Here is a 25015-nt window from a genome sequence, read left to right on the forward strand (position 1 = left end):
TTTCAAGTCTCATCACCACTCCCCACCACAGTCTTGGTGGCCTCTAAATTGCTTGATTCATTGCCCCTTTCCTCACCTGGCCACATCCACGTGGGTCCCTCCCTCCCAGGACGTACCAACTTGGGAGCAGGAAATGGAGCCCCACACCGTGAAATATCTCTCAGGACCCACCTGAGTCCAAGTCCTACCTCCATCCCTTATCAACCAAGGGACTTTGAACAAGTTGCCCAATTGCTGAGCCTCAGTCTTCCTCATCTGCAAATGGGGTTTCTCTCCCCTGAGCCCGATACCATTCACCACCGTTCTCCTGGTCTATCTCATTCTTTACAGTTCTGGGGTATTATTTGCCTTTCTGAGAACAGAGCTAGTCCAGTCACTAATCAGCAGATTTGCTCCCCTGCGATCTCTCTCTGTCCTGTCTGCCCTCCAGAGACAACAGGGTGGCTCTTGAGGCTCCACCGTACTTCCTGGGGTGCTGCCTCCTCTGGGGCCCCAAAGATTGACATCTCTGTTGACGGCTCGCGTTGACCCAGCCCTGGGCAGCGTGGAGCAGCTCCGGAGCCCCGGGCACGAGGGGAGACACTGCCCGCTCCGGCCCCTTCTTGGAGGAAGTGTTCAGACCAGAACAAGGAAGTGGGGGAGGCTGGGCGGGGCTCCCTGGGCTGGAGGAGGTGCCGGGCCAGCCTGGCATGGCCCACGGAGCCCCCCCCCCCCCCCGCACCAACTGAAGAGAGACGAAATTAGCAAGCTCCGCAGCTGTAGCAGAAAGCGGGGGAAGGAGTCAGGGGCCAGAGAAAATCGGGGTTAGGTGTTACACAGCCAGATCTTTATGCACCGTAAAGAAGTCTACCAGGGGGAGGGTACAGCTCGGAGGTTGGTGGTAGAGTGCATGCTTAGCGTGAGGTCCTAGGTTCAATTCCCAGTACCTCCATTAAAATTAATGAATACCTTATTACCCCCACCCCCACCCCAAAAAAAACCATAGTAGGGAAAAAAAGAAGTCTACCAGACCCATAGTGGTTGAGATGGGGCAGAGGAAGGTCAAAACAGCCCTATCAGCTCAGGGAGGACCCACCCTAACAGCCTGAGGCTTGACTCTGTGGGTCACCACTGAGCCAACCCTTGAAAGGCTTTAGCAGGGCCGGTCATGTGTGCTTTGGTGCCCTCTTGTGGATTTATGTGGTACATGCATACAGGTTTGAAATGGGTTTTACCCACATTTTAACCGTTTGCTCTTTCTCTTTTCCCTGCACCACCCTTTCTGGTAAATGACATCTTCAAAACTGCAGGCATGCTTGAGCAATGACATCACTTGTGGATACCATGAGAATCACCTCCCAAGCACCGTGAAGGAAATGGTTTATTGACACACAGTTATCATATTTTGTCTGATCCTGGGCAAACAGTATTTGCTTATTGAAATTTGACTCAATCACACTAGAAGAAGGAAGAAAATAAAACAGATTCCCCAACTTAAATGTCCATTGACAAATGAATAGATAAAGAAGATGTGGTATAATATATGCAATGGAATATTACTCAGCCATTAAAAAGAATGAAATAATGCCATTTGCAGCAACACGGATGAACCTAAAGATTATCATACTAAGTGAAGTATATCAGACAGAGAAAGACAAATATCATATGATAGCACTGTTATGTGAAATCTAAAAAAATGATACAAAGAAACTTATTTACAAAACAGAAATAGACTCACAGACATAGAAAACAAACTTATTGTTACCCAAGGGGAAAGAGTTGGGGGGATAAAGCAGGAGTTTGGGATTAGCAGATACAAACTACTATATATAAAATCAATAAACAAGTTTCTACTGTACAGCACAAGGAACTACATTCAATATTTGTAATAACCTATAATGCAAAAGAATATATATGTACAACTGAATCACTTTGCTGTACACCTGTAACTAACACATTGTGAATCAAATATGCTTCAATTTTTTTAATGCTTTAAAAAAAAACTGCTTCCCAAGTTACTTGTATATCTGACTTTTATTACTACCTCTTGAGATCCATGTCTGGGGTCCTCGGTTTCTAACTTACCCACCAATCAAATGTCATGAACCTTTGTAGGAATTTTATTGTTCTGGGAACTGAAAACAAGAAGAATGGGCCAGAGTCATTCATTCACTCACTCACTCATTCATTCAGTTAGGGTTTATTGATACCTCCCTTGTCCAAAGCAAGGCACCAGGGATGCCGGTAGCAGCCATGGCATTGTGCTAAGAGCCCAGCCTATGAAATCAGGCAGACAGGGGCCTGAATCCCAGCTCTGCTTCCCACAAGCTTCATGACATTGAAGAAGTTTGAAGTTTCAGTGTTCTCCTTATTTTCTCAAACAGTTGGAGATGACAGAATACTTGCCTCATGAAGCTGCCATGAGAACTGAATGAGTTGTCAATGCAGTAAAGCCCTCAGCTTAGAGTGGGCGTGGCTGCTCCTGCTGCAGGGAGTGGCCACCGAGTCTGGGAAGAGACGCAATTGCCTAATAGATGGATTCTTGACATTTCGCGACAATACACAATGAAATCATGTTGTCTACGTTTCCAGACTTGATGGCCACCCTGTGTCACCCCTGCCCTCGGGGGGTTTTCACTAGACCAGTGGTCCTCCAAGTGCGGTCCCCAGACCAGCAGGATCAGCACCACAGGGGAACCTGTTAGCAATGCAAATTCTTGGACCCTGTGGATCAGAAACTGGAGAGGTGAGCTGAGGGCTGGTTTAATAAGCACACAGGGTGATTCTGATGCACACTCAAGCTGTGAGCCACTGACCCAGGGAGCACAACACGCGTGTAAACCAACAGTAACAACACAGGCGGGCTCTCCAGAAGAAGTGACACAATGAGCAGGGTCTTGAAGGAAGGGCAAGTGTTCACAGGCGGACGCAAGCCACGTTAGAGGAGGGATTCGCACTTGCAAAGGCTGGGGGCACAGAAGGGAGGTGTGTGTTGAGGGACCCACAAGTGATGTAGTCTGGCAAGATGGGGTGTGTGAGGGGAGGCTGGAAAAGTGGGGCAGGGGCAGATTGCAAGTGCCTGAGTAAAGAGTTTAGATTTTACCCTATAACTAATGGGGAGCATGAAGGGTTTCTAATGGAGAAAGATATGACCAAATTTGCATTGTAGAAAAAAAAAAGCACTCTCGCAGCAGTATGGCCTGGAGGCAGGACGATGCTAGAATGATCCAGGTGAGAGCCCATGTGGGCATGAACTTGGGTGGTGGCCATGGGGATGATGAGGTGCGTGGGTTGAGAGGTATTTAGGAGGAGAATGGACAGGACCTATGAGGGGGAACCTGAGGGTTCTGCCTTGGTGGCTTCTGACAAAGATGGAATAGGTGTTGGCGATGGGAAGGCAATGAAATCAGGACGGGACATACTGAACTGGGGGCGCTCAAAAGAATGCTCTGGGCTGGTAGCCAAGGCAGGAGTCAATTATGCCTCTATGGTTTGTCTCCCAACAGTTTTCATTCATTCTTTGATTTCATCGAGTATTGGGTTCCTACCCTGTGCCAGAAAGGTTCTAGGACAAAGTGGACACAAAATAACTAGAATCTGCTCTCAGGGCTGACCCGGCAATGGGAGACACCAACAATCAAGTAAGGAGACAAGTCTGGGAGGGTCTAGCTCAACTGGTAGAGTGTGAGCTCAGCATGCATGAGGTCCTAGGTTCAATCCCCAGCACCACCATTAAAATAAATAAACCTAATTACCTTCCCCCCAAAAAACAAAAACAATTCCCAGGAAACAAAAATAGAATAATAAAATAAAGTCTAACCTTTAAAAAAAAAGTAAGAGGAACTACGGAGGCGCAGGAGGGAACTTCAGATAGAACCCTCAGGAGAGGCTCAGGAGAGGCTCGCAGAGAAGACATCTGAGCTAAGGGACAAGTAAGAAGCCAGATGTGCAAAAATAGGAGGAAGGTGCTCCCAGGCACAGGGCACAGCAGCTGCAAAGGTCCTGAGGTAGGAGGACCCAGCTGTGGGAGGTGAGGTCGAGGCCAGGCCACAGCAGGCGGGGAGCTGTGGGTGAGATGAGGTGATACTCATGACAGTTTTGTAAACTATCTCAAGAGCCAGGTGTCCATAAAGGAATACCAAGGTAGTGTCTTCAAGAAGAAAAGAAGAAATGTCTTAACTGAAGCAAAAAAGGATTTTGGCTCAATTTCAGGAAAAGCTCAGGCTCGAAGAGCCATGTCATATCAGAACAATTTCCAAAACAGATAATTTATTCATTTTGTGGTTGTTGTTTTTGTTTAAGAATAGGATTAACAGCCAAACTGATGTAAGTGCTGGCTGGTCTCGAGCTGGGAGCTGGAAAGAGGACCTCTCAGAGCACAGACATAAAGAGGGAGGAAGATGAGGAAGAGCGGGGAGGAGAGGAGGGGAGGAGACGGTTCTCCCTCGCCACCAACCCTGCAGGCCTGAGCACGCCCGCCCCACCCATGGGAACGGAGCCAGGACCCAGCCCGGCGGAGAGGCGGAGAGACCCCGGCCAAGGCAGAGGGAAAGGAGTCCAGCTGGGCAGGTGCGGACCACCCCAGCCTGGAGAGCTGTCTTCTGCTTCCAATGTTACACCTGGGCAGCTTTCCCGGGCGCACCTTCGGTTGCTGAGAACACGAGCCACCCCATCCGACAGAGGGTCTGACCACCCTCTAGGGGAAAACGGAGCACCAGACACACAGACACACAGATCGCGAGCGCCCCCGTCCGGGAGGGCGAGAGTGAGGTGGCCCGCCTTGCCACCACCTGACCTGCCTGTGTGTGCATCGAGCTCACGCCTCGCCTCCAACTGGCTCTACTTCTGGCCTCTCAGGGCACCCTGTGCTCCATCTCCTTCCTCTAAACCTTTGTCCCTTTGTCTCGAGAACACCCTCTTCCCTCTGCTTTATTGAGCCACGTCCCTCCCACCTGTACAGCCCAGCCCAGCGCTCCACTCACCCCACCCCGCCCCACCCTAGAAAAATTCCCATGATTGACACTGGCTCTCTCAGGCCAACATACACATGGAGAGACACCCACACCCTGGGCTTTATCTGCAGCACTCACTTGGAAGCCTCCTGGCCATTCACAGGTCCCAGCAAGTCCTCCAGCAAGACCCTTTATCTGCGTCCCCTCCCGAGGAGGCATCAGGTACAAGGACAAAAGTAGGACCAAGAGCAAGACCAGAATAAACTCCATCTTACTCACTTGATGAAATACACAGCTCCCTCCTGGGTGGAATCCATCTCCCAGCCCTTAGGCAAACCTGTGAGGAAGCAGAATCACAAAATCACCCTCTCTTCCATAAGCCAGATCTGCACTCAGGAGGGATGGGGGCCAGAAGAACCGGGAAAATCCACAGATAAGCCAACAGTGTTCAAACCAACAATTTCATCCTTTTCCGTTCACTATTCTTATCAGTCTGTGTTTTCAGCAAATAATAAGAGAGACGGCAGTGGATGGGACTCCCCCATCAATGAGCAGTGACATGACCAAGTGAATCATTGCCTCGCTCATTCATTCAACAAACTTTTATTAAGCGCCTGTGCCAGCCCCCAGGGATGCAGCAGTGAATACAGGGATGGTTATCCCGGAGGGGGTTCTTAGGATCATCCCTCCATCTATCACAGAAGCAGCAGATGGAGCCAAGAGTGGGTCAGTTGCCCCAGACCTCACAGATAATTAGCACCCAAGATCAGACCAGGACTCAAGTCTTCAAAGCTCAGGCCAGTGTTATTACTTCCAGATTCTGCTGCTTCTGGACAAGACACTGAGGACCTGGAAAATCAGTCCCAGAAAAAAATGGAGAGTTTTTTTTTTTAATTTAATAGCACCTCTGAAAAAAATTATCCATGAAAACGCTTGGAATGGAGACTTGCTGACTTGCAGAATGAGAGAGAACTGAATGGCTGAAGAAGCTGACCTTGGCTGAGAGGAGCCCAGGCAGTCCTCCAGGGGGACGCAGCCCCTGCTGGACAGCTCCAGAGAGACACCGCGTCTCTGTCTCCAACGAGCACTCTGTTAGCCTCTGTCTCTGCCCACCCTCCCAGAACAGCCACCTTGGCAGTGTTCTGCCTCCCTGGCAAACAGGATGCCTCCAACCCAAGGCAGAATAGGAGGAGTCTTCTGGGAAACCAGAGCGAATGCACTGTCAGAGGTGGGGACAGGCAGGGCACTGGCAGAGATCATTCCTTTGCAGGTGCAAGAGTCCTGCGGCAGGTGCATTCGAAAACAGGTGCAGATTCCCTCAACAGACAATCACTTCCACTTTTGTGGTCAGTTCAAACACCTGCCTCGTCGACGCAGTTTTATAAAATACAGCTATTCACCGCTGGTCTGAGTCTCTCCCGCCATATTATCAGCTGCCTTAGGGTACAAGCTGCTGGAGAGCAGAGCCTGGGTTCTACAGAGGGATGGGCCCAGTTTTTGTTCATTCATTTTACTCATTCCTATGTGTCAAGGGTCTATATTTCCACGGTTGCTGCTTCAGTGAAGCGGGGCAGTCAGCTGGCCCGCCTCCCCTCTCAGGACCTGGTCCACAGAAACAGTAACACCAGCTGCCACCTGATGAGAGCATCCTTCCGCTCAGCTGTGCAGTTTTACCACTACTAGCACGTCTAACCAGCACAGCAACATTATGTAATAGGCATCACCCCAAACGTTTTTACAGATGAGGAAACGGAGGCCCAGAGAAGGTAATCAACTCGCTTAAGGTCACACAGGAAGTGTCTGGGCCAGGATGTGAGTCTGGTCTGCTGCCTCCAAAGCTCACATTCTCTCCTCTGTGCTGCCCCATAAATGCTACTTGTTCCCCCTCTGTCCCTGCGGGAGGATGTGCCCATTCAGAAGGGCGTGGGTTGGCAGTCTCCCCAAGACGAGGGATCCCCATTGGGTCAGAATCATAAATAATCCTGCCACTGTGATGTGCCTGGGAAAGAGGCCAGCGTGGATTATGTCCCCTGCCTTTTCCAGCAACTTCCCTCCACACTGCCCTCTCTGCCCGGGCAACACCAAGAGTGCTTATATTCCCGTCCAGGCGGAGTGCCCGCTAAGGCAGCTGCCCTTCCAGCAGGCTTCGGGGGCATCTTAACCCCTTCCCAGCCTTGGACAACCAGTTGGCTGCAGCCAAAAATGAAAGAATTGGCCCACGGTCTTTTATTCCTCCTCCAGTCTTACCTACAGTCATGGTGAGATGGACAGACTCAAACTGCCAACAGCCAAAACACGGAAGGTGGCAACACCAACCCAGCAGAAGAAGCCCTCAGCTTTGGGGTCAGGAGGCTTCGCTTCAAGTCGAAAATACAGTAGGGACAGTAACCACAGTGTTCACCTCCACTGACCGTGACTGTCTCACGTGATCTTTGCTACAACCTGTTGACGTTCATAATCCAATCCCTGTTCCACCGACGAGATGCTAAATCCCAGAAGGATGAAACTGCTTGCTCAAGACCACACTAATAGAAAGTCAAGCCAAGATGTGAGCTCCAGTCTCTCTGCGTCTAGAACTTACGCATTGCGCCCCAGTGCTGCTCTGCTTACTGGCTGCGTGGCCTTGAGCCAGGCACTTCCTCTCTGCTCTCCAACTTCCCTGCCTTTAAAATGGAGGAGCTGGACGCCATGATCCCCAAAGTCCCTCCCACAGTGATTGCAGCCCCGAATCTAAAAGAAAGAAGGCGAGTCAACACCTCGACCCTGTGTGTCCAGCAGGGTCGCTGTGCCCCGCAAGTGACCAGGAACCGGTGTGGTGGGGTGAAGGGCTGGAAGGCCAGTGGGGCTGGGGGGGTTGGTGCCAGCACTGTCGCTCACACCCCACCTCACTGGTCTATGTAGCATCCTGACTGAAGAGGATGATGGCTTGTTCACGTGAAGTTCCCCAGGCCTTCGGACCCTCAGTGTCTGTCTCCACCTCTTCAATTTAGAATGAAATCATCTTTGCCCAGATGTGGCCCCTCTTTCCCACCGAGCCTGGGAGGTCCCTGAAGGCTAGTCATGGAGTCTTCTCTATGGCAGGTGATCACTGCTGGCCAGGTCCCCTTTTCTTTCATGTTCCCCGCAGTGTGAAGAAACTCCTACTAGTCATGTGGGGCTATTTAAATTTTAACTTAATTTAATTTAAGTAAAAAGTTCATCTCCCAGGTCAGACTGATCACGTTTCAATCACTCAGCAGCCACACGTGGCCATTGGCGAATGTGCTGAGCATCACAGAGAGGGCGTTCCCATCATGGCACGAAGTTCTGTGGCACAGCCCGGGGGGGGGGGGGGCTGGGGCTCCGCCCCGCCCAGGAGCTCTCAACACGGAGGGATTTTGTGACTGGGAGCGGAGTGAGATCTTTGTCCTCAAGGGTCAGCCCCAGACACTAATCATAGAGCTGGAAGCTTGAAAAGACCTTGAGGCGAGCATCAACCCTCCTGCAACCCCCCTCCCCAGACGGTGGTCCAAATGCTCAGCTGAGTCCATCCACGGAGAAAGGAAAAAGTCAGAAGAAAGAAAGTCAGGGCAGGGGGTTCCTACAGCCACCTCAAGCCATGGCCTCCCCGTGGATTGCAAAGGAGGGATAGACAAGACCCTTACCTGGGCTGGAGGAGTGTCCACTCTGGATGGGTGATTCCGTACCGGGGTGCACCCAGCTGGTCGACTTCTCCTCATCACTACAGAAGACCAAAAAGAACACGTCAGGGCGAGGGTATCGCTCAGAGATGGAGCCTTTGCTTAGCATGCACGAGGTCCTGCCTTCAATCCCCAGCACCTCTACTAAGAACACTTTTTAAAAATAAATAAATAAATAAACCTAATTACCTCCCACCAAAAGCAACAATAACAAAAAAGAACGTGTCAGATGCAAGAGAGGCTTCTGAGCAGGACACCTATCTCCACATTCACATCAATACTGCCTGTCTGATCCCATACACCTGGCGTGAGGGCACCCCAGCTGCCTTCATTCATTCACACTCACTGAGCATTCACTGAGCAGACTCTGAGGATTCAGACACGAATAATCCTGGACTCCTGACCTCGAAGAAGTTACTACCCACCGAGGAAACAGACATGTAAAAAGATCTCTGGAATTTGACGTGATAGAAACTCTAATCCCTACCACAGCCAGGCAGAGGGAGCATGACACCATCAGAGAAGAGAGCTCCCTGGATGAAGTTCGGGGAGGGGGACAGCCAGGAAGGCTTCACGAAGGAGGTGACATCTGAGGTGACTGATGAAATGGCATGGGAAACACATGGAAGGGCCTTAACTGGCAGCTTCCCAGTGGATAAGAGAGGAGGAGGCTGGGTGAATCGACAGTCCCTGAGTGTCTACAATGTCATGTACTTTCATTTGCAACGCTCCCTCATGTTAGGAATTTTACAGATTACGAAGCTGAGGTTGAGAGAGGTTAAGTCATTTGCCCAAAGGCACACAGTCATCAAATGATAAAGTCAGGATTCAGACCTAGATCTGGCCCCCTTAAAACCCAAGCTGTTTCTAACATCTCACTCCCAGCAAGGTGGGCGCCCCAACAGTGCAGATCCATCAACCTTTCTCATCCCCACGCCAGCCAAGGACACCAATTCCTGAGCCAGACGTATGTGGAGGAGAGGACTCCCAGACCACCTGCATCACCCAGGCTTTAGGTGGGGCCTTGGGGCCCAAGACAGGACTCCACCCAATAATTAATACCTTAATTAATATAATAAACTCCACTAAGAAGGGTGCCACTAAATTTTTACTAAGGTAAGATATACAATAAACTGTACATATGTCAAGGGTACAATTTAATGTTTTGACATACGTGTACTCCAGTGAAATGGTCACCAAAATCAAAGCATGACCCCCCCAGACCTTCTCTGGGTGCCTTTGTAATTCCTTCCCCCTGGGGCCAGCTCTGGCCACCCGCCCCGCCCCCCTCACCAGCAGCAGCAACTGATCTGTTTCCTGTTACTATAGATTTGTTTGCACTTTCATAGAGTTTCCAGTTTCATATACGTGCAATCCTACAAACTAGACTTCTGTGTGTGACTTCTTTCCTTCTTTTCTTTCTTCCATGCATTACTGAGTGGTCCATCCCGTCACCTGCTGATGGACATTTGGGTTGGTTTTGGTTTGGGCCATTACAAATAAAGCTGCTGTGATCATTCGTGTCCAAGTTTTTGGACCTCTGCTTTCTTTTCTCTTGCCACCTCTAACTTTCTTCTGAGTTTGAACACTTACTGCAGGAAGAGCGTTCCCAGCTGACCCAGCCCTCTGATGCAGAGAGAAGGAACAAAGTCACTGGGCTGATGGGGAAATTGAGGAACCAGGAGGACTGGTGTCATTGCAAATCCCCCAGCTAGAATCTTCTTTGGGGGTCCCAATCAGTTGCCATTTGTGGAGTGTGCTAAGGCTTTCCTACCAACCTCAAGTCCCACATAGGCCTCTCCTCCCCTCCCCCCATCTCAATAGATAATCTTATCTCTTAACTCAAGAGAAACAGAAACCTTTAGGAAGGAGTTTCCACAGTACTCCCAACCACCACACCCCCAAAACTTATCCACATTCCCACTCATCCTATAGTACTTGTCTCCACATTGGAGAAAAGGTGGTCTTCTCCATTTAAGGCTAATCCTTCTGCATGGGTCACAGTCCTGATCATCTCCCATCTTTTCTAGAACCTAATTCTACTGAGCATCACAGACATGCATCTGTAACTTCTCTCTCACTCTCAGGTCCATCACTTTGGCCCCAGCTCCTGTTCGTGTCTTCCAGGGTGAATCCCCTGCCTCCCTCTCAGTGCCACCTCCCCTTCCAGCTTCCTGGCTCCTCTTCTTACTGACCAAACATCCCTCTTGGAAACTAGTGCTTTCTAACCATTCTCACTGCCTGGCCTCCCATCCACCAGTCCCCTGCAGTCTGGTTTCTGTTCCCAAGGCTCCCCTGAAAACACTTTCCTAAAGGTCATTAAAGACCCCCTAGTTCCTCAATCCAGTCAACTCTTTCCAGTCTTAAGCTCTTTTGGCTTTTACACAGTTGGCCATTCCTTCCTTCTAAACCTCTCTCTTCCTCGCTATCTGGGGCAGCACACTGCCCTGGCCGTGGTGCTGCCCGCTTCTGCAACCCCTGGGTCTCCTCCATCCCCACCTGTCTTCCTCTATCCTTTCCCTAAATGTGCTGCTGCTGGGGGACCCTCCTGTCCTCTCCTGCACACACTCATGGGTGGTCCCAGCTCTGTATGATGACATCCAGTACTCTCTTTCTAGCCCAGGACTCTTCTCTTCAACCTCTGTCCTGTACATCCAGCTGCCTGCGGGCCATCACTCCCTGAAGGTCCCGTGGGGACCTCAAAGTCGATCTTTCCCTGTTGAATCTGTACTTTCCCTAAAATCCTTTCCTCTTCCCTGACTCCTAATTTCTGTCAAACTCAAGTTAACCATTCTGAGATTTATCTTCGGTTCTTCCTTTTCTCCTGGTTCCCCAACATTCAGGCAGTAAATAGACACTCTCATTTCTACACCTGAAGACTTTCCTCACTTCTCCCTCCCCTTCCCACCTGTTCTCCCAGCTTTAATTCAAGTCCCCATCAGCTGGCTCTTGGACTTTGCTCTCCAGACCTCATGTTTCTCCCCTCGCCTCCTCACTCAGCCCTCAATTCATCGTCCATGCAGCTGCTGGAGAGATCCTTCAAAAACACTGATCTCACTGTGTCACTCCCCTGTTTAAAATCTCCTTTGGCTTCCCACCATCACAGGTTCAAGTTCAAACCCCTTAGCCTAACACACAAGGCCTCCATGAAGCTGCCCCCTTCCCACCTATGTTGCTACTTCTTCTGCAGCACGCTGGCTGCCCCCACTCCACCCCTACTGAACCTCTCAGAGTGTTCTAGATAAGCTGGGTGCCCTCCTTCCCACAGGCTTCTGCTTCAAGGCCCCCTTCACTGGAGCCTCTCTCCCCCAGAATCAGCTCAAATGTGTCCTCCTCCGGGAGGCCCTCCCTCAACTCCTCAGAGAGAGTTAGTTCTTCCTTCCTTCTTTTCCTAGAGTATCATGCAAACATCCTGGGAGTGTATCCTTTTATTCCTTAAGTCTTTATTTAGCATTTTCTCCCTTCGGGAAAAGCCTGTTTACTATTTTTTATCTTAGTGTCTAACCTTGCAGCAAAGTACTGGATACTCAAGAAATATTGTGGAATGAACAATGAAAAGAAGCTGGAAGGCCAGCAAGAGACTGGGAAGAAAGACAAGAAAAGCTAACTAAGCATTTCATCAGAATCCCCAAGGAGCTTGTGGAAATCCAGGTTCCAAGGCCCCACCCCAGGTCTTCCGACATGGATGGACTCTTTGGAGGCAGGGCTCGGGACGGGAGGCAGCCTTAGTTTACTAAGTTCTTTGGGTAATTCCTATGGATCTAAAGTCTCAAACCACTGACCAGAGGGACTCCAGTTTTAACACTGGAGAAAGCTGTGTTATTTAAGAATCTGACCTTGGGTCAAGAACTTTAATGGAGTTAATTCCTAAGATAGTGTAATTACAACATCAATTTTGATCACGATGATGATAATTACAGAAGAAAGGCCTACAGCAAATGCGGAAGCAGCATCACCAAGAAGAAACCACCAGCTGCCTGAGCTCCTCCAGAGGCAGTTTGGCACGCGGCGGGGGTGGGGGGAAGCAGTGCAGCAAATTCAGTGGGTCCCGGACCGAGTGCGGGCTCTGATTAACAAGTGGTTTTATCTCAGACAAGCACTTTCAATCTCCGCGTCCCATCTGACACATAAGGGGATTGCATCCAAGCTTCCCCCTCAGCTCTGATTCTGTGAGTGGCTATCTTGAGGAAGGGAAAACCTTTCACGTGTGGGTAACAGTTCAGAATGCTGTGCTATATTATCGGAAATTTTCTATCCTGGCAAAAGATGACTATTGGAGGAGCAGGCCAAAACAGCACCAGCGGGGCCACTCTGTTATAATGAGATCATGCCAGGGCCACTTTGGTTTATGAAATTAATATAACAGTGCTAACATATTACTGAGAGCAGCAAAGCCTCCCTCCCTCTTAAGAATGCCAGATGTGCTGTGGTCAACAGCCCCATGAAGAAGCAGGAAGGGAGAGGGGCTGTCTAGGGAACCCTGAGTCCTGGGGTGAGGGAATGCAGGGAACTTGGTGGCAGGGGCAGTCTCCTGGTGTACTGTCACTTAGCCCAAGTCTTCCGACAGGAAGGGGTGTGTGGGCACAAGAAAAAAGGAATTCATCCCTGGCCCTTTCACTGGCCGAAGCTGTCTTTCCCAACGGCAGGCTGGGCACTCGGTCTAGCCATCCTCCTCGGGTCCCCATTCTGTCTGTAACCAGGGGAGAGGGGAATGCCCTGCCCTGCCCGTCCTGCCTGCCCTGCCCGTCCTGCCTGCCCTGCCTGCCTTTCCAGATGCAGGGAATGCCGAGCCTCTGCTGGACTTTGACCCACCGAGGAAAAGGCGGGAGATGCATTCAAACAGATATGGTGATAACCTTATTAGTCACGCCTGCTGTTCCAGCCACCGCTTCTCCCCACCTCTCCTGCCACCCCCTAGCCCTGCTGCTGCCTTTCAAGTTGGACAATTTTAAAGTAAAAAAAAAAAAAAAGAAAATGAGAGAGAAAATGAAACAGAGACCCACATACTTGATGAAGAAGACTCTCCCACCGCGGTCCACTCCGTAGGTCCACCGGCCGGGTAAGTCCAGCCAGTCAATCTCATCGGCCATCTCGGTGTCCCGCGGCCCCTCGCGCTCTCTGCCCACCCAGGCGCTGGGTTGCGGGGAGGGGGCTACCGCGCACCCCCTCCCTTTCTGCTCCTCCTCTAGGCGGTGATGGGGGAGGGGGTCCGATGCGGTCCAGCCCGGCCCGCGGCGTACCTCCCGGGTCCCTGGCAGGGACGCTGGCCTCTCACTGAAGGCAGCTGGCCGCCAGCCGGGCAGCAGGGAGCAGATGACTTAACCCTGGCCGGGCCGAGCCGAGCCCGGCGGCGCGCGCGGCGGGGCCGGCCCCAGACACCTCCTGCCTCCTGGAGTCTGAGCTCCTCTCCGGACGTGTCCTTAACTTAATGACGGGCAATTAGCGCGTGAGTAATTCTGACGCTCCTCTCGCCGGGACTGCTAACGGCAGCGCCGAGGGCTCGGTCCGCTCTGCGCCCGCTCGGCGGCCGGCCGGGCAGCTGGCGGGGCCGGGCAGCTGGCGGGGCCGCGCCGGCCGGGGAGGCGCCCTCCGCGAAGGGAGCAGGTTGCCGTGCGTGCGCGAGGGTGTCACCTCCGCGCTCCCAGCTCAAGCCCGCACTCGAACCGCCGGCCGGGCGAGCGGAAGGCGGAGCCCAGCGGCCGCTCCGAGGGTAACGCACAAGCCAAGAGGACTCGCCGCAGCCCGACGGGCCCCCAGGTCCCGGAGCCGGGCGCGGGGAACCAGTTTGGCGGAAAGCGCTTTGAATCACGAACCTGAGGGACATGTCCAGCCACTGATTGGAAAAGAGGAAGTGATCAAACTTGGTTCCATTTGGCGGGAGGTGAGTAGAGGAACAAAGGTCAAATGCGGGGAAGGGTGGAACGGGTTGAACAGCAAGGGGCCCTCGCAGTCTCTTCTTGGTAAGATGTCAGCCTGATTAGTCAAGCCAGTCCTTAGCTTTCTTTCTGAGCACTTCCTCCAAGAAGCCTGCCATGACTAAGGAGAATGAGAGTGAGACCTTAGAAACGCACTCAGAAACCAACAGCTTTTAAGTCCCTTCCGCCTAATTTACACCGCAAAAGCAAAAGGAAAAAGGAAAGGAAAAAAGAGAGATAAAGAGGAGGGAATACACGTGTTGTGAGTACAGAATACAGGTTGCAAGCATTCAATACTGGCATATCAAAAATGGTAGTACTGGAGCCCACAGCTCTGCTGTCTCTGGGCTCCAGCCAGCTTTCTCAGCTTACTCAGGACCTACCTCTGGGGCTCCCACTAGGTGCACACTGTTCTGTCCATGTGTCAGATCCAAGGGATTAATTAGACAATGGGGGTCTCTTGTCTCACCATCTTTAGAGGAAGCAATGTGTCGTATGGCAGTTGGCAAGTATTTGTTGAGTGAGCATACTTATTGGATGCCTGTTCCACCTAGTTAATTCCTACTCATCCCTTCAGTGTCCACCCATGTGTCACCTCCTCCAGGAAGCCATTCTTGATTCCACCCCAGGCAGATTTATATATCCATCCTGTATATGCCATGGACCCTTATTAATAACCCTATAGCGGAACTTACCTCTGTAATGCAGTCCTTGATTGACTTATCTGTCTCCTCCATTGGGTTGTGTGCCCTTCAGGGCAGGGGCTCCATTTTATTCATCTTTATAGCCCCAGCACCTACCTGGGGTACCCAACTAATATCTGATGAATGGCTGATACTGTCATAACTAGGAATGCTTCTTAACTCTAACCACAGCCTCATACTTTTGGGTGTTATTTAGGGTCCTGATAATTATAACCAGCAGCAACATCAGGGTGTGTATGGGAAGAGCTTTCTGGAAAAAAGAAACAACCAGTGAGCCTTCGCAGGTACCCCAGATGCTCAGCCTAGAAGGTGTAATAAGTGTCTGTCTGATAGATGTGGAGCCAGAAGATGCTACAGAGACCATCTCATCCAATCATCTTGTTTTAAATATGGGAAACAGAAGAGCAAAGAAGGGAAGGGAAGGGAAGGGAAGGGAAGGGAAGGGAAGTTCACTGAGCAAGGATCCAGTGTCCAGACCAGAGCTCTTTCCTTTACATCATTCTACCTCCAACACTGGAAACTCACGCTGCCAGCATATGCTGATTCCTGGTGCCAGGTTTAAACTGAGTCTATTCTCCAGGTGCAAAGTGAACCAAAACCCCATAATACCTAACCTTTCTCAGATCCTACATAAAGAAAGCTGCATTTGACAATGAAGCAGAGCAGCACCTGCGAAGCGTAGAGGAAGATCTGCGCCCCTTGTAGTTTCTGAATCAGGGAGTGTGGGAGGCTCAAGGGGTCAGACTCCTTGCCAGTCCCCAGTCCCCAGCCTTGTGATACACCTGTAAGACTCTTTGATAAAGCACAGAGCCACCTGCCCTTCCCTCTGATACCAGAGGACCCAAACGGCCAGAATTGCTGCCAAGATGCCTCCAGGGAAAATACCAGCCACCAGTACACTCCCAGTCCAACCTGAGCAACCAGTAAGGGCAGCTTCTTGGGCTGAATGTGGGTGGAAATAGAGGACAAAATGACGTATTTTTGAAAACATGCATTACAGTAACCGCTGTCTTCTTTGAGTGGAAGGAGCTCCCGCTGATTTCCTCGCAAGATATTTGTCTTGTTTTATCTCTAATCTAGCCTGGGGTTCCTTGGAACATTTACCTGGACCAAAAAAAAAAAAAAAAAAAAAAAAGCCAGTTGTTGAAATCTTGAATGTTTTTTACTCATTTGAAATAAGAAATTAGGTTTGAAAATGCTTTTCTAACTGTGGTGTAGTCTTGCCAGTGGCTTTTTACATTCTAGTTCTCATTTATCAATTATGATCAGGATTAATACTGCTAATAAAGACATTTTAGCAAGGAAACTAAAGACAGGGCAGCAAACCCAAATAAAAACAGCTATTGGATCAACAGTTACCAGGAAGAGGGCAGGAGGGTAATATGCTGAAATGAAAATTAATGCTTTGCAGTCAAGTCAGAAATATAGTTGTTTGTTATTTCCTGAGAGCAAATTTTATCTCTTTTTTTTTAAGTGGATAAAATATATCAGTAATATTTAGAAATACTTCTGACTGTCTCATACATTCTGAGACCTTAGATTAGTCACTTGAATTTAGTAGGCTTCTGGTTTGGTTCCAGCCATAGGCTGAAAAACAGCCCCATAAAAGCTGTCCACATCAAATCCTTGGAACCCCTGAATGTGACCTTATTTGGATGCAGTTAAGATAAGGATCTGGAGATGAAGAGATTATCCTTGATTATACTGGTGGGACCCAGATTCAATGATGCAAAAGAAAGGCAGGGGGAGATTTGAGACAGACAGAAGAGAAGAGAGAAACGTGACCACAGAGACAGAGGTTGAAATGATGCTGTCACAAATCAAGGAATGTCGACAGTCACCAGAAGCTGGACAAGGCAAAGAAGGAATTCTCCCTCAGCGCCCTCGATTTCAGACTTCTGGACTCTAGAACTGTGAGAGAATAAATGTTTACTGTTTTAAGCCACCCAATTTGACATAATTTGTTATAGCAGCCATGGGAAATAACACAGTGCCTGTAAGAAAATCATAAGTTAATGAGGACGGAAATAAATGTCTATTATTTTTACCTATTCAATATCCAGTCTCCCTTGTTCTGTTAATAACCCCTGTGTTTCCTTTTGGCATCTACCCGTCTGTCACTGTCAGTCCATATGGGTTGGGTGGGCTGGACTCACCCCACCCCAGATCCATTGGTTCCAGAAAGGACTCAGGCCAGACCAATGAGATTCAGTTTTGAGGCGATCCCAGAATTCTCAGGAAGAAGCTCTTTTTCTCTTGGATTTGCAGCTGGCAGGTATCATTTTGGTGCTGCTGGGTCCTCATATAGGGAGAGCCTGCTGAATGTGAGGCCAGTATAGGAGAAAGTGGAGCCAGAAGATGAAGAGAGACGAGGTCCTCACATCCCATGAGCCCTAGGACCCAGCTTGCCAGAAAGCTCTACTCCTGGAATTTCAGCTCACTGTAGGTGCCAATAAACACCTTTATTTGCTTCAGCCAGTGGGAGTTGGGTTTCTGCCCCCAACAACTGAAAAAGTCCTGATCAGTACAAAGGTCACAGTGTCTTGTGTCCTTGTTTCTTTGTTGTAACCAATGTTTCTTTGGTAAAGCCAATGAGATAACCACCTGCTTTTCTAGAGACTTAAGAATGTGGACTCTTCTTTTTCAAGAAAGCCACAATTTTAGATCAAGAAAAGCTTTTAGTGACCTTCTAATCAAAGCCCACATTTTTCCCCTAGAGGGTACTGGAGGACTCAGGGAAAGTACCCAGATTTGTAGCAATTCTTCAGGAGAGCTGGGACCATGACTCAGGTCTCCTACAAACCGTACAGAGAGAAAGCTGCATTTCAAGATATTTACTTCCTCATTTAAACATATTTGGCCAAGAGACTCACATAGTTACAAGAAGACTATACCAGATTCCTCTGCTTCATAAAAGAATACCGACAACAGTAATGTTTATTGGGTGCTGGTGTTTAATAGTGACGTTCACCAGCAGGCTGGGTCACCAGCCACTGTTGATTATTTTATAGGAACCAGGAAGCAAAGGCTAGAAGGCAAAGGTGTCTCCGTTGGGACTAGATATACAATTGTGTGAAAGCGCAGGAGCCCAGACAAACTAGTTGCCTGATTAAAAGTCGTGACTCCACAAGGGCTTGGGGGAGGCGGGCTTGGTTACGGAAACGGCTGTGCTGGTGCTGGCAACCAAAGGTGTGCAGAGTCCTGAAGTTTCCCCACAGTCCGCTGAATTGAATTGCATTTGTTCCATAGAAATTTATTGAGTACCTTCTCTGAGCCCAGTACTCTTCTAGGCACAGGGGATCCGGGAGTGAATGAAACAGAAAGTCCCTGCTTGCATTTAATAAATACACAGTCTCAGAGGATGATGAGTCTATGGAGAAAAATTGAAAGAGTAAAAGGATAGGAGATGAGTGGATGCTGCTCTCTTACATTCCATGGGTTTCATGTAGGATTGGCAGGAAAGGCCTCACTGAGAAGACTGACATTTGAACCAAGACTTGAAGGAAGTGAGACAGCAAACTGTGTGACACTGGGGAAACATGTGCCAGGCAGAGGAAACAGTAAGTGCAAAGGCCCTGAGGCAGGAATATTTGTGAAATAATAAGGAGGTCAGGCATATATCCAGAGGGAACTTTAATTTGAAAAGATACATGCACTCCAATGTTCATAGCAGCACTATTTACAATAGCCAAGACATGGAAACAACCTAAATGTCCACTGACAGATGACTGGATAAGTAAGTTGTGGTATATTTATACAATGGAATAAGACTCAGCCATAAAAAAGAATAAAATAATGCCATTGCAACAACATTGATGGACCTGGGGATTGTCATTCTAAATAAGCCAGAAAGAGAAAGAAAAATACCAAATGATATCACTTATATGTGAAATCTAAAAAAAAAAAAAAAGACAAATGAACTATTTACAAAATGGAAACAGACTCACAGGCATAGAAAACAAACTTATCATTACCAGGGGCGGAAGTGGGTGGGAAGGGATAAATTGGGAATTTTAGATTTGCAGATACTAACTACTATACATAAATAGATAAACAACAAGTTTATACTGTATAGCACAGGGAACTATATTCGATATCTTGTAGTAACCTATGATGAAAAAGAATACTGAAAAAAAAAAAAGGAGGCGAGCATGGCTGAAGCAGAGCACGTGAGGGAGAGAACAGTAGGAGATGAGGGCTGGGGAGCATGCGAGGCCAGGTCACTCCAGGCCATTGTAAGGAGATTTGCTGCTATTCTAAGTGAGATGGGAAGCCATTGGAGGGTATGACCCTCATGACTCCATGATTCTTTTAGGGGACCATCCTGGCTGCTATCAAGAATAGGATAGAAACAGATTCCAGTTAGGAGGCTACAGCAATAATCCAAGCAAGACACGATGACGGCTCGGTTCACGGTGCTGTAGGGTGGAAGCAGTGAGAAATGGTCAGATTTGGGGTATCTTTTGAAGGTAGAATGCATAGGATTTGCCTGTAGACTGTAACTGGGCTGTGAGAGAAAGAGAACACAAGCGCAACTTGTACCTTCCTTCTTGTGAGTGACGCTGCTGACCGAGATGGGAGTAGCCTGCAGGAGGGGCAGGCGTGGCAGGGGAGAGCGGAGAGACAAGTTCAGATCTGAGCATGTCAAGCTGGAGATGCCTAGGAGATACCCAAGTAGACATACCAAGGAGGTGACTGGGTATATGAGATTAGAGTCCGTCGCAGGAGTAGAGATAGATATTTGGTATTTTTCAGTGAGTAGATGGTGTTAATGTCACAAGGCTGGCTGAGATCACAAAGGGGATGAGTGTAGGTAGGGAGGAGGCGGACATCAAGGGCTGAGAACCAGGACATTCCAGCCTCCAGAGATCATGTTAATGAGAAGGAACCTGCACAGAAGACTGAATAACAAGTGGCTAGTGAAGCAGGAGGCAAACAAGAGCAAATAGTGTCCTGGACATGAGCCTTCAGTATTCACATCCCTCACAAGGAGGAGGAATGTGCAGGTGGTGCTTATGTTCTAGAAGGGCTGAGGTTAGGGTGGGTTCTGCCTGAGCAGGAAGAGACTTGCACTCCTGTGGGAGAGGGAGGAGAGACAGCTCAGGTTATTTTTAAGCTGGTCTGAGAATGGCCCTGGGAAGATGATCATTTTAGCTAATGAGCCCTTGCTCACTGTAGAAAGTGTGCCTGAAGCATGCTTCCTTCCACTCCATCCCTCAAAGACTCTGCTCTGGCTTCTCCCGGGAATGAGGCCAGCCCAAGATGGCTGTCTGACTTTTCCTGCCAGGACTGTGTCATGGAGCAAAGAACTGGCCCTGGCAGCTTCCCAGAGCGGGAGGGGTGGAATGAAATAGTCATGAGCTCAAGACAAGATGTGGGCTGGGTGGAGCCTGCAGAAATGGCCCAGTAGTCAATCTGCTGATATCTCTTCTCTGAGTCTCTTCCTTTCTTTTCTCCTCAGTGTTGAGAGTGTTAGCTTAATTATCTTTTTTTCAAATTGAAGTATAGTCAGTTACAATGTGTCAATTTCTGGTATACAGCATAATGTTTTAGTTATACATATACATACATATATTCAATTTCATATCCCTTTTCATTACAGGTTACTACAAGATATTGAATGTAGTTCCCTGTGCTGTACAGAAGAAATGTTTTATCTATTTTTATATAGTAGTTAATGTTTGTAAATTTCAAGCTCCCCGTTTATCCCTTCCCACCCACTTTCTCCTCAGTAACCATAAGTTTGTTTACTATGTCTGTGAGTTCATTTCTGTTTTATAGACAAGATCATTAGTGTCTTTTCTTTTTTGTTTTTTAGATTCCATATATAGGTGATATCATATGGTATTTTTCTTTCTCTTTCTGGCTTACTTTACTTAGAATGATGCTACACAGATCCATCCATGTTGCTGCAAAAGGCATTATTTTATTCTTTTTTATGGCTAAGTAGTATTCCATTGTATAAATATATCACAACTTCTTTATCCAGTCCTCTGTCAATGGACATTTAGCTTATTTCTATGTCTTGGCTATTGTATATAGTGCTGCTATGAACATTGGGGTGCATGTATCTTTTCAAGTTAGAGTTCCCTCCAGATGTATGCCCAGGAGTGGGATTTCTGGATCATTTATAAGTCTATGTTTAGTTTTTTGAAGACTCTCCAAACCATTTTCCATAATGGCTGCACCAAACTACATTTCTGAATCTCACCTTGAATCTACAGCTTAGGCAATGCTCTTTCTGCACTGACTTTAACATCTGATCTGGCGTTTTCCTAGAAAATGACAGCAAGGGCTGACCTTGGCATTTCCTGGAATTAACACAGCACTTCAGTTCAGTTTAGTTCAATAAACTTATAAGGCACCATTATGCTTCTGTCTCTAAAACTGTTCCAGCCTTTAGCTAACGAGTTTCTTCTCCTCCTGTCTCTGCCACCACCAACCTACTGGTCAGTCCTCTACACTGGCTTTCGGTTCAGCATCTTCCTCTCTATGCCTATCTCCCCCTCACTCCGGGTAATTTCAGTGCTATGTGAGTAAAGTATCCCAACTTCACAATACTTCAGTCTCCACAACTCCAGAGACATTGTCCTCCACTCCAGTAAGTTACTCACATCCAAGGTGGTTCCTTAGGCCTTCCCACCACTCAGATTCACTCCAACTTGGAAAACAAATAGTCTCCTTTCTCACCACAGTTTTGGTCCTTTTAATACCCTCCCTCCTATCTTCCCTTTACACCTGTTCCTTCCAGGACCTTTAGCCTCTTGAGTTTCCTCCTAATCGTCCAGTGAAAGCCTTGTCTCACTTCCTGCACTGTTCAGCCCAAACTCATGGCCGCCCTACCCAGTACCCTAGCCCACTTGTCCTCAGCTGCACCCACACTGAAAACCCCACTCTGGATTAATCTGCCCACCTTTTTCTGCTCCTATGCCCAGAAAAAATATCATACCAAGCCATTGTGGAAATTAAATAAATTGATGTCCCTGTCATTCACCCTCTCCAGACCTCCATGGTCGTCTTCCTGGGTCTATAGTCCTTCTCAGCAGCAGGACCATCATTATTCCAAGAGAGCATAAAGGCAGTTAGAAAGGCACAGCCTTAACCTAGAGCTTCACTTCAGTCTCCCTATGCCCACTGGCACAACCTTATCTTTATTTCTGCCCACGTGCCTCTCTTTCCTCCTGTCCAAAGCTCAACTTTCTACCTGTTCTCATCCTTACCAAGTGCCCATCCTACACCTGCTCCTCAGAAATCTGACTCCACCAATTACCTCCTCTCCCCTATATTTTCAAGCTTTCCCTCTCTTCCACTTTCTTCCCTCAAGCCTATAACAAAGTTCAAGATTTCTGTTGTAAAATATTAATAATAATAATACGCAGCAATACCCAGCCCCACGCCCACACCCATCCCTACTGCCTTGTCACCCACTCCCTCCTTCCTTTCACTTCAGGTTTTGAAGGGAGTGACCTATGTGCTTGGTGTGTCTGGCTCCTTGCTTCCCAGTTACAATCTCGTTCCTGTCCCCACAGCTCCCTGAAAATGGCTAGAACTTTCCTGGCAAAGATAAACACTTCCAGGTTGCCACATCCAACAGACACCTTCCAGTCTCCTCTCAGGTGCCCCTTCTGATGTGTTTGACGGCTCTGGTCCTCCCTCCTCCCTGCACGGGGTGCCCCCGTTTGGTTCACCCCTCTATGCCCCAGCCACCCTGAAACCCCTGCAGCTGACTGTCCTTTGTGCCTGTGGCCCTCTCGGCCTGAAGAACCCATCACTGCTTCCTTCTTGTTTTTCAAGTCTCCTTCAGAACGCAGCCCAGGTAGGAGCCCTCTGCACGCGCCGAGTGTGCTGCGTTTACCGCTGTTGCCGCACTCGTCAGTGTGTGGGGGTTCACTTCCCTGTCTCTCTAGAGACTCAGACTCCCTGGGAGCAGGGACTCTTTTCCATCTACTTTTTGTCTTCATTTTTCTTAGCAGCACTTGACTGGGTTGGCCACTCCCACCTTCCTGAAGCTTTTTTTTTTTTTCCCCTCCATGCCTTCACGACACCACATTCCCTTCAGTTATCTCCTACTTCACTGGCTAGTCCTTCTTGACCTCTTGGGTAACTGCTTCTCCTCTGCTTAACCTCAAAATGTTGGTGCATCCAAACTCCAGCCCAGCCTGCTTCTGCACGCTGTGTACATTCTCTCCCTAGGCAATCCTCTCCATTGTCCTGGCTACCATCTGCACGCTGCTGGCTCCCACATTCCTGTCTGAATCTGACCTCTCCCTTGGGCTTCAGATACACAGATCCAACTGCCTATTCCTTCTCCACATGGATGTTTAATAAGCATCTCAAACTTATTGTGGCCAAAATAGAACTCTTGATTTACACCTTCAAATCAGTTTTCCCTGAGTTCTCTTTATCTCAGAATATGGTGCAATCAACAATCACCCCATTGAGGGGAGAGCTCAGGGGTAGAGCGCATGCTTAGCGTACATGAGGTCCTGGATTCTAGCCCCAGTACCTCCGTTAAAAATAAATAAATAATTCTAATTACACCCCCTCCTCCGAAAAAACAAGCAAACAAACAAAAAAAAAAAACCCAAAATTCAAAACAAAACAAAACAATCACCCCATTGATTGGACCCAAAACCCTAGGAGTAGTGTGACCAACTGTCCTGGTTTGCCTGGGACTTGACCTGATTTTAGTTTTGAAAAACCCCATGTCCCAGGAAACTCCTCAGTCTCAGGCAAACTGAGATGGCTGGTCACCCCAAACTAGAAGTCACCCTAGATTTCCTTCTGGTCCTCACATTCCACATCCAATCAGTTGGACCTGCCTCCAGATACACCGTCTTTCCACCTCCGCTGCCACCTGGTCCAAGCCTCCATCATGTCCCACCTCCTCCATCCTTTTCCTATGGTTGTATCATCTCATCTCAATTCCTCTTCAAAGAGCCTCCTCCCTCGCTTGGCCCACTGTATTTTTCACACAATAGCCAGAGGACCTTTTCAAAGCAAATGGCTGATTGTAGCACTACACCCCCCTACCAGTTAAAGCCCTCCAATTACACTTAACAATAAACCGAAATTTCTTTTCTGGAGGCTCCACGTGATCGAGCCCTTGCTCACCCACTCACTGTCATCGCACACTGCCCTCCCCCAACTTTCTGCTCCTGCTCTCCCCTGATCCTCCCATGACTCACTTCCTCCTACCATTCAAGTGTAAGGTCAAAGTTCCCCTCCTCAGAGACACCATCCCCAATCCCCGTACCCAAAGTCATTCCCCAGTTTCTCCCTATCATGTCACTCTCTTCTGTTATCTTCACAGCATGTATCACCCACCACCTGAAGCTAGCTCATGATCTTTTGTTTGTTTATTCTTGTTTATTGACTCCCCTGTCTAAGATGTAAGCTCCTTAAGAGCAGAGACCTTGCCAGTCTTGTTTTCATCTGTTTTTCTCAGCGCTTGGCCTGGCACACAGTAAGTGCTCAATAAATATTTGCTAAATGATTGAATAAATAATATTTGAATAAATGATTTGTTTGTTTTTTAGGAGGAGGGAGGGAATTCGGTTTTTACTTATTTTATTTTTAGTGGAGTTACGGGGAATTGAACCCAGGACCTTGTGCATGCTAGGCACACACTCTACCACTGAGCTATACCCTCCCCCCTCTGAACAAATGAATATTCAGCACATAGTACAGGGTCTCTCCTCATCCAATAAATGACAGATTAATAACAGTTAACCAAGCTCTATGCTAGGCACTGGGCCCACCTTAAAAACAGATGGTTCTTTAGG

At 48.5% G+C, this 25015-nt stretch overlaps 1 protein-coding gene across 1 annotated transcript in view; it reads right to left on the minus strand.

Moving 5' to 3' along the window:
• Positions 1-13834, minus strand: part of PLEKHA6 (pleckstrin homology domain containing A6) — a 137149-nt gene extending 123315 nt beyond the window's left edge. Inside the window, exons 1-3 of the mRNA XM_032466943.1 lie at positions 13619-13834; positions 8576-8652; positions 5211-5268 (exon numbers count right to left, since the gene is read on the minus strand). Coding sequence (XP_032322834.1) covers positions 5211-5268; positions 8576-8652; positions 13619-13701 — 218 coding nt within the window. The 5' untranslated portion in view covers positions 13702-13834. The remainder of the gene's footprint in view (positions 1-5210; positions 5269-8575; positions 8653-13618) is intronic.
• Positions 13835-25015: the final 11181 nt, after the last annotated feature.

Source organism: Camelus ferus, chromosome 23 (assembly GCF_009834535.1).
Source record: "Camelus ferus isolate YT-003-E chromosome 23, BCGSAC_Cfer_1.0, whole genome shotgun sequence".
Classification (NCBI taxonomy): domain Eukaryota; kingdom Metazoa; phylum Chordata; class Mammalia; order Artiodactyla; family Camelidae; genus Camelus; species Camelus ferus.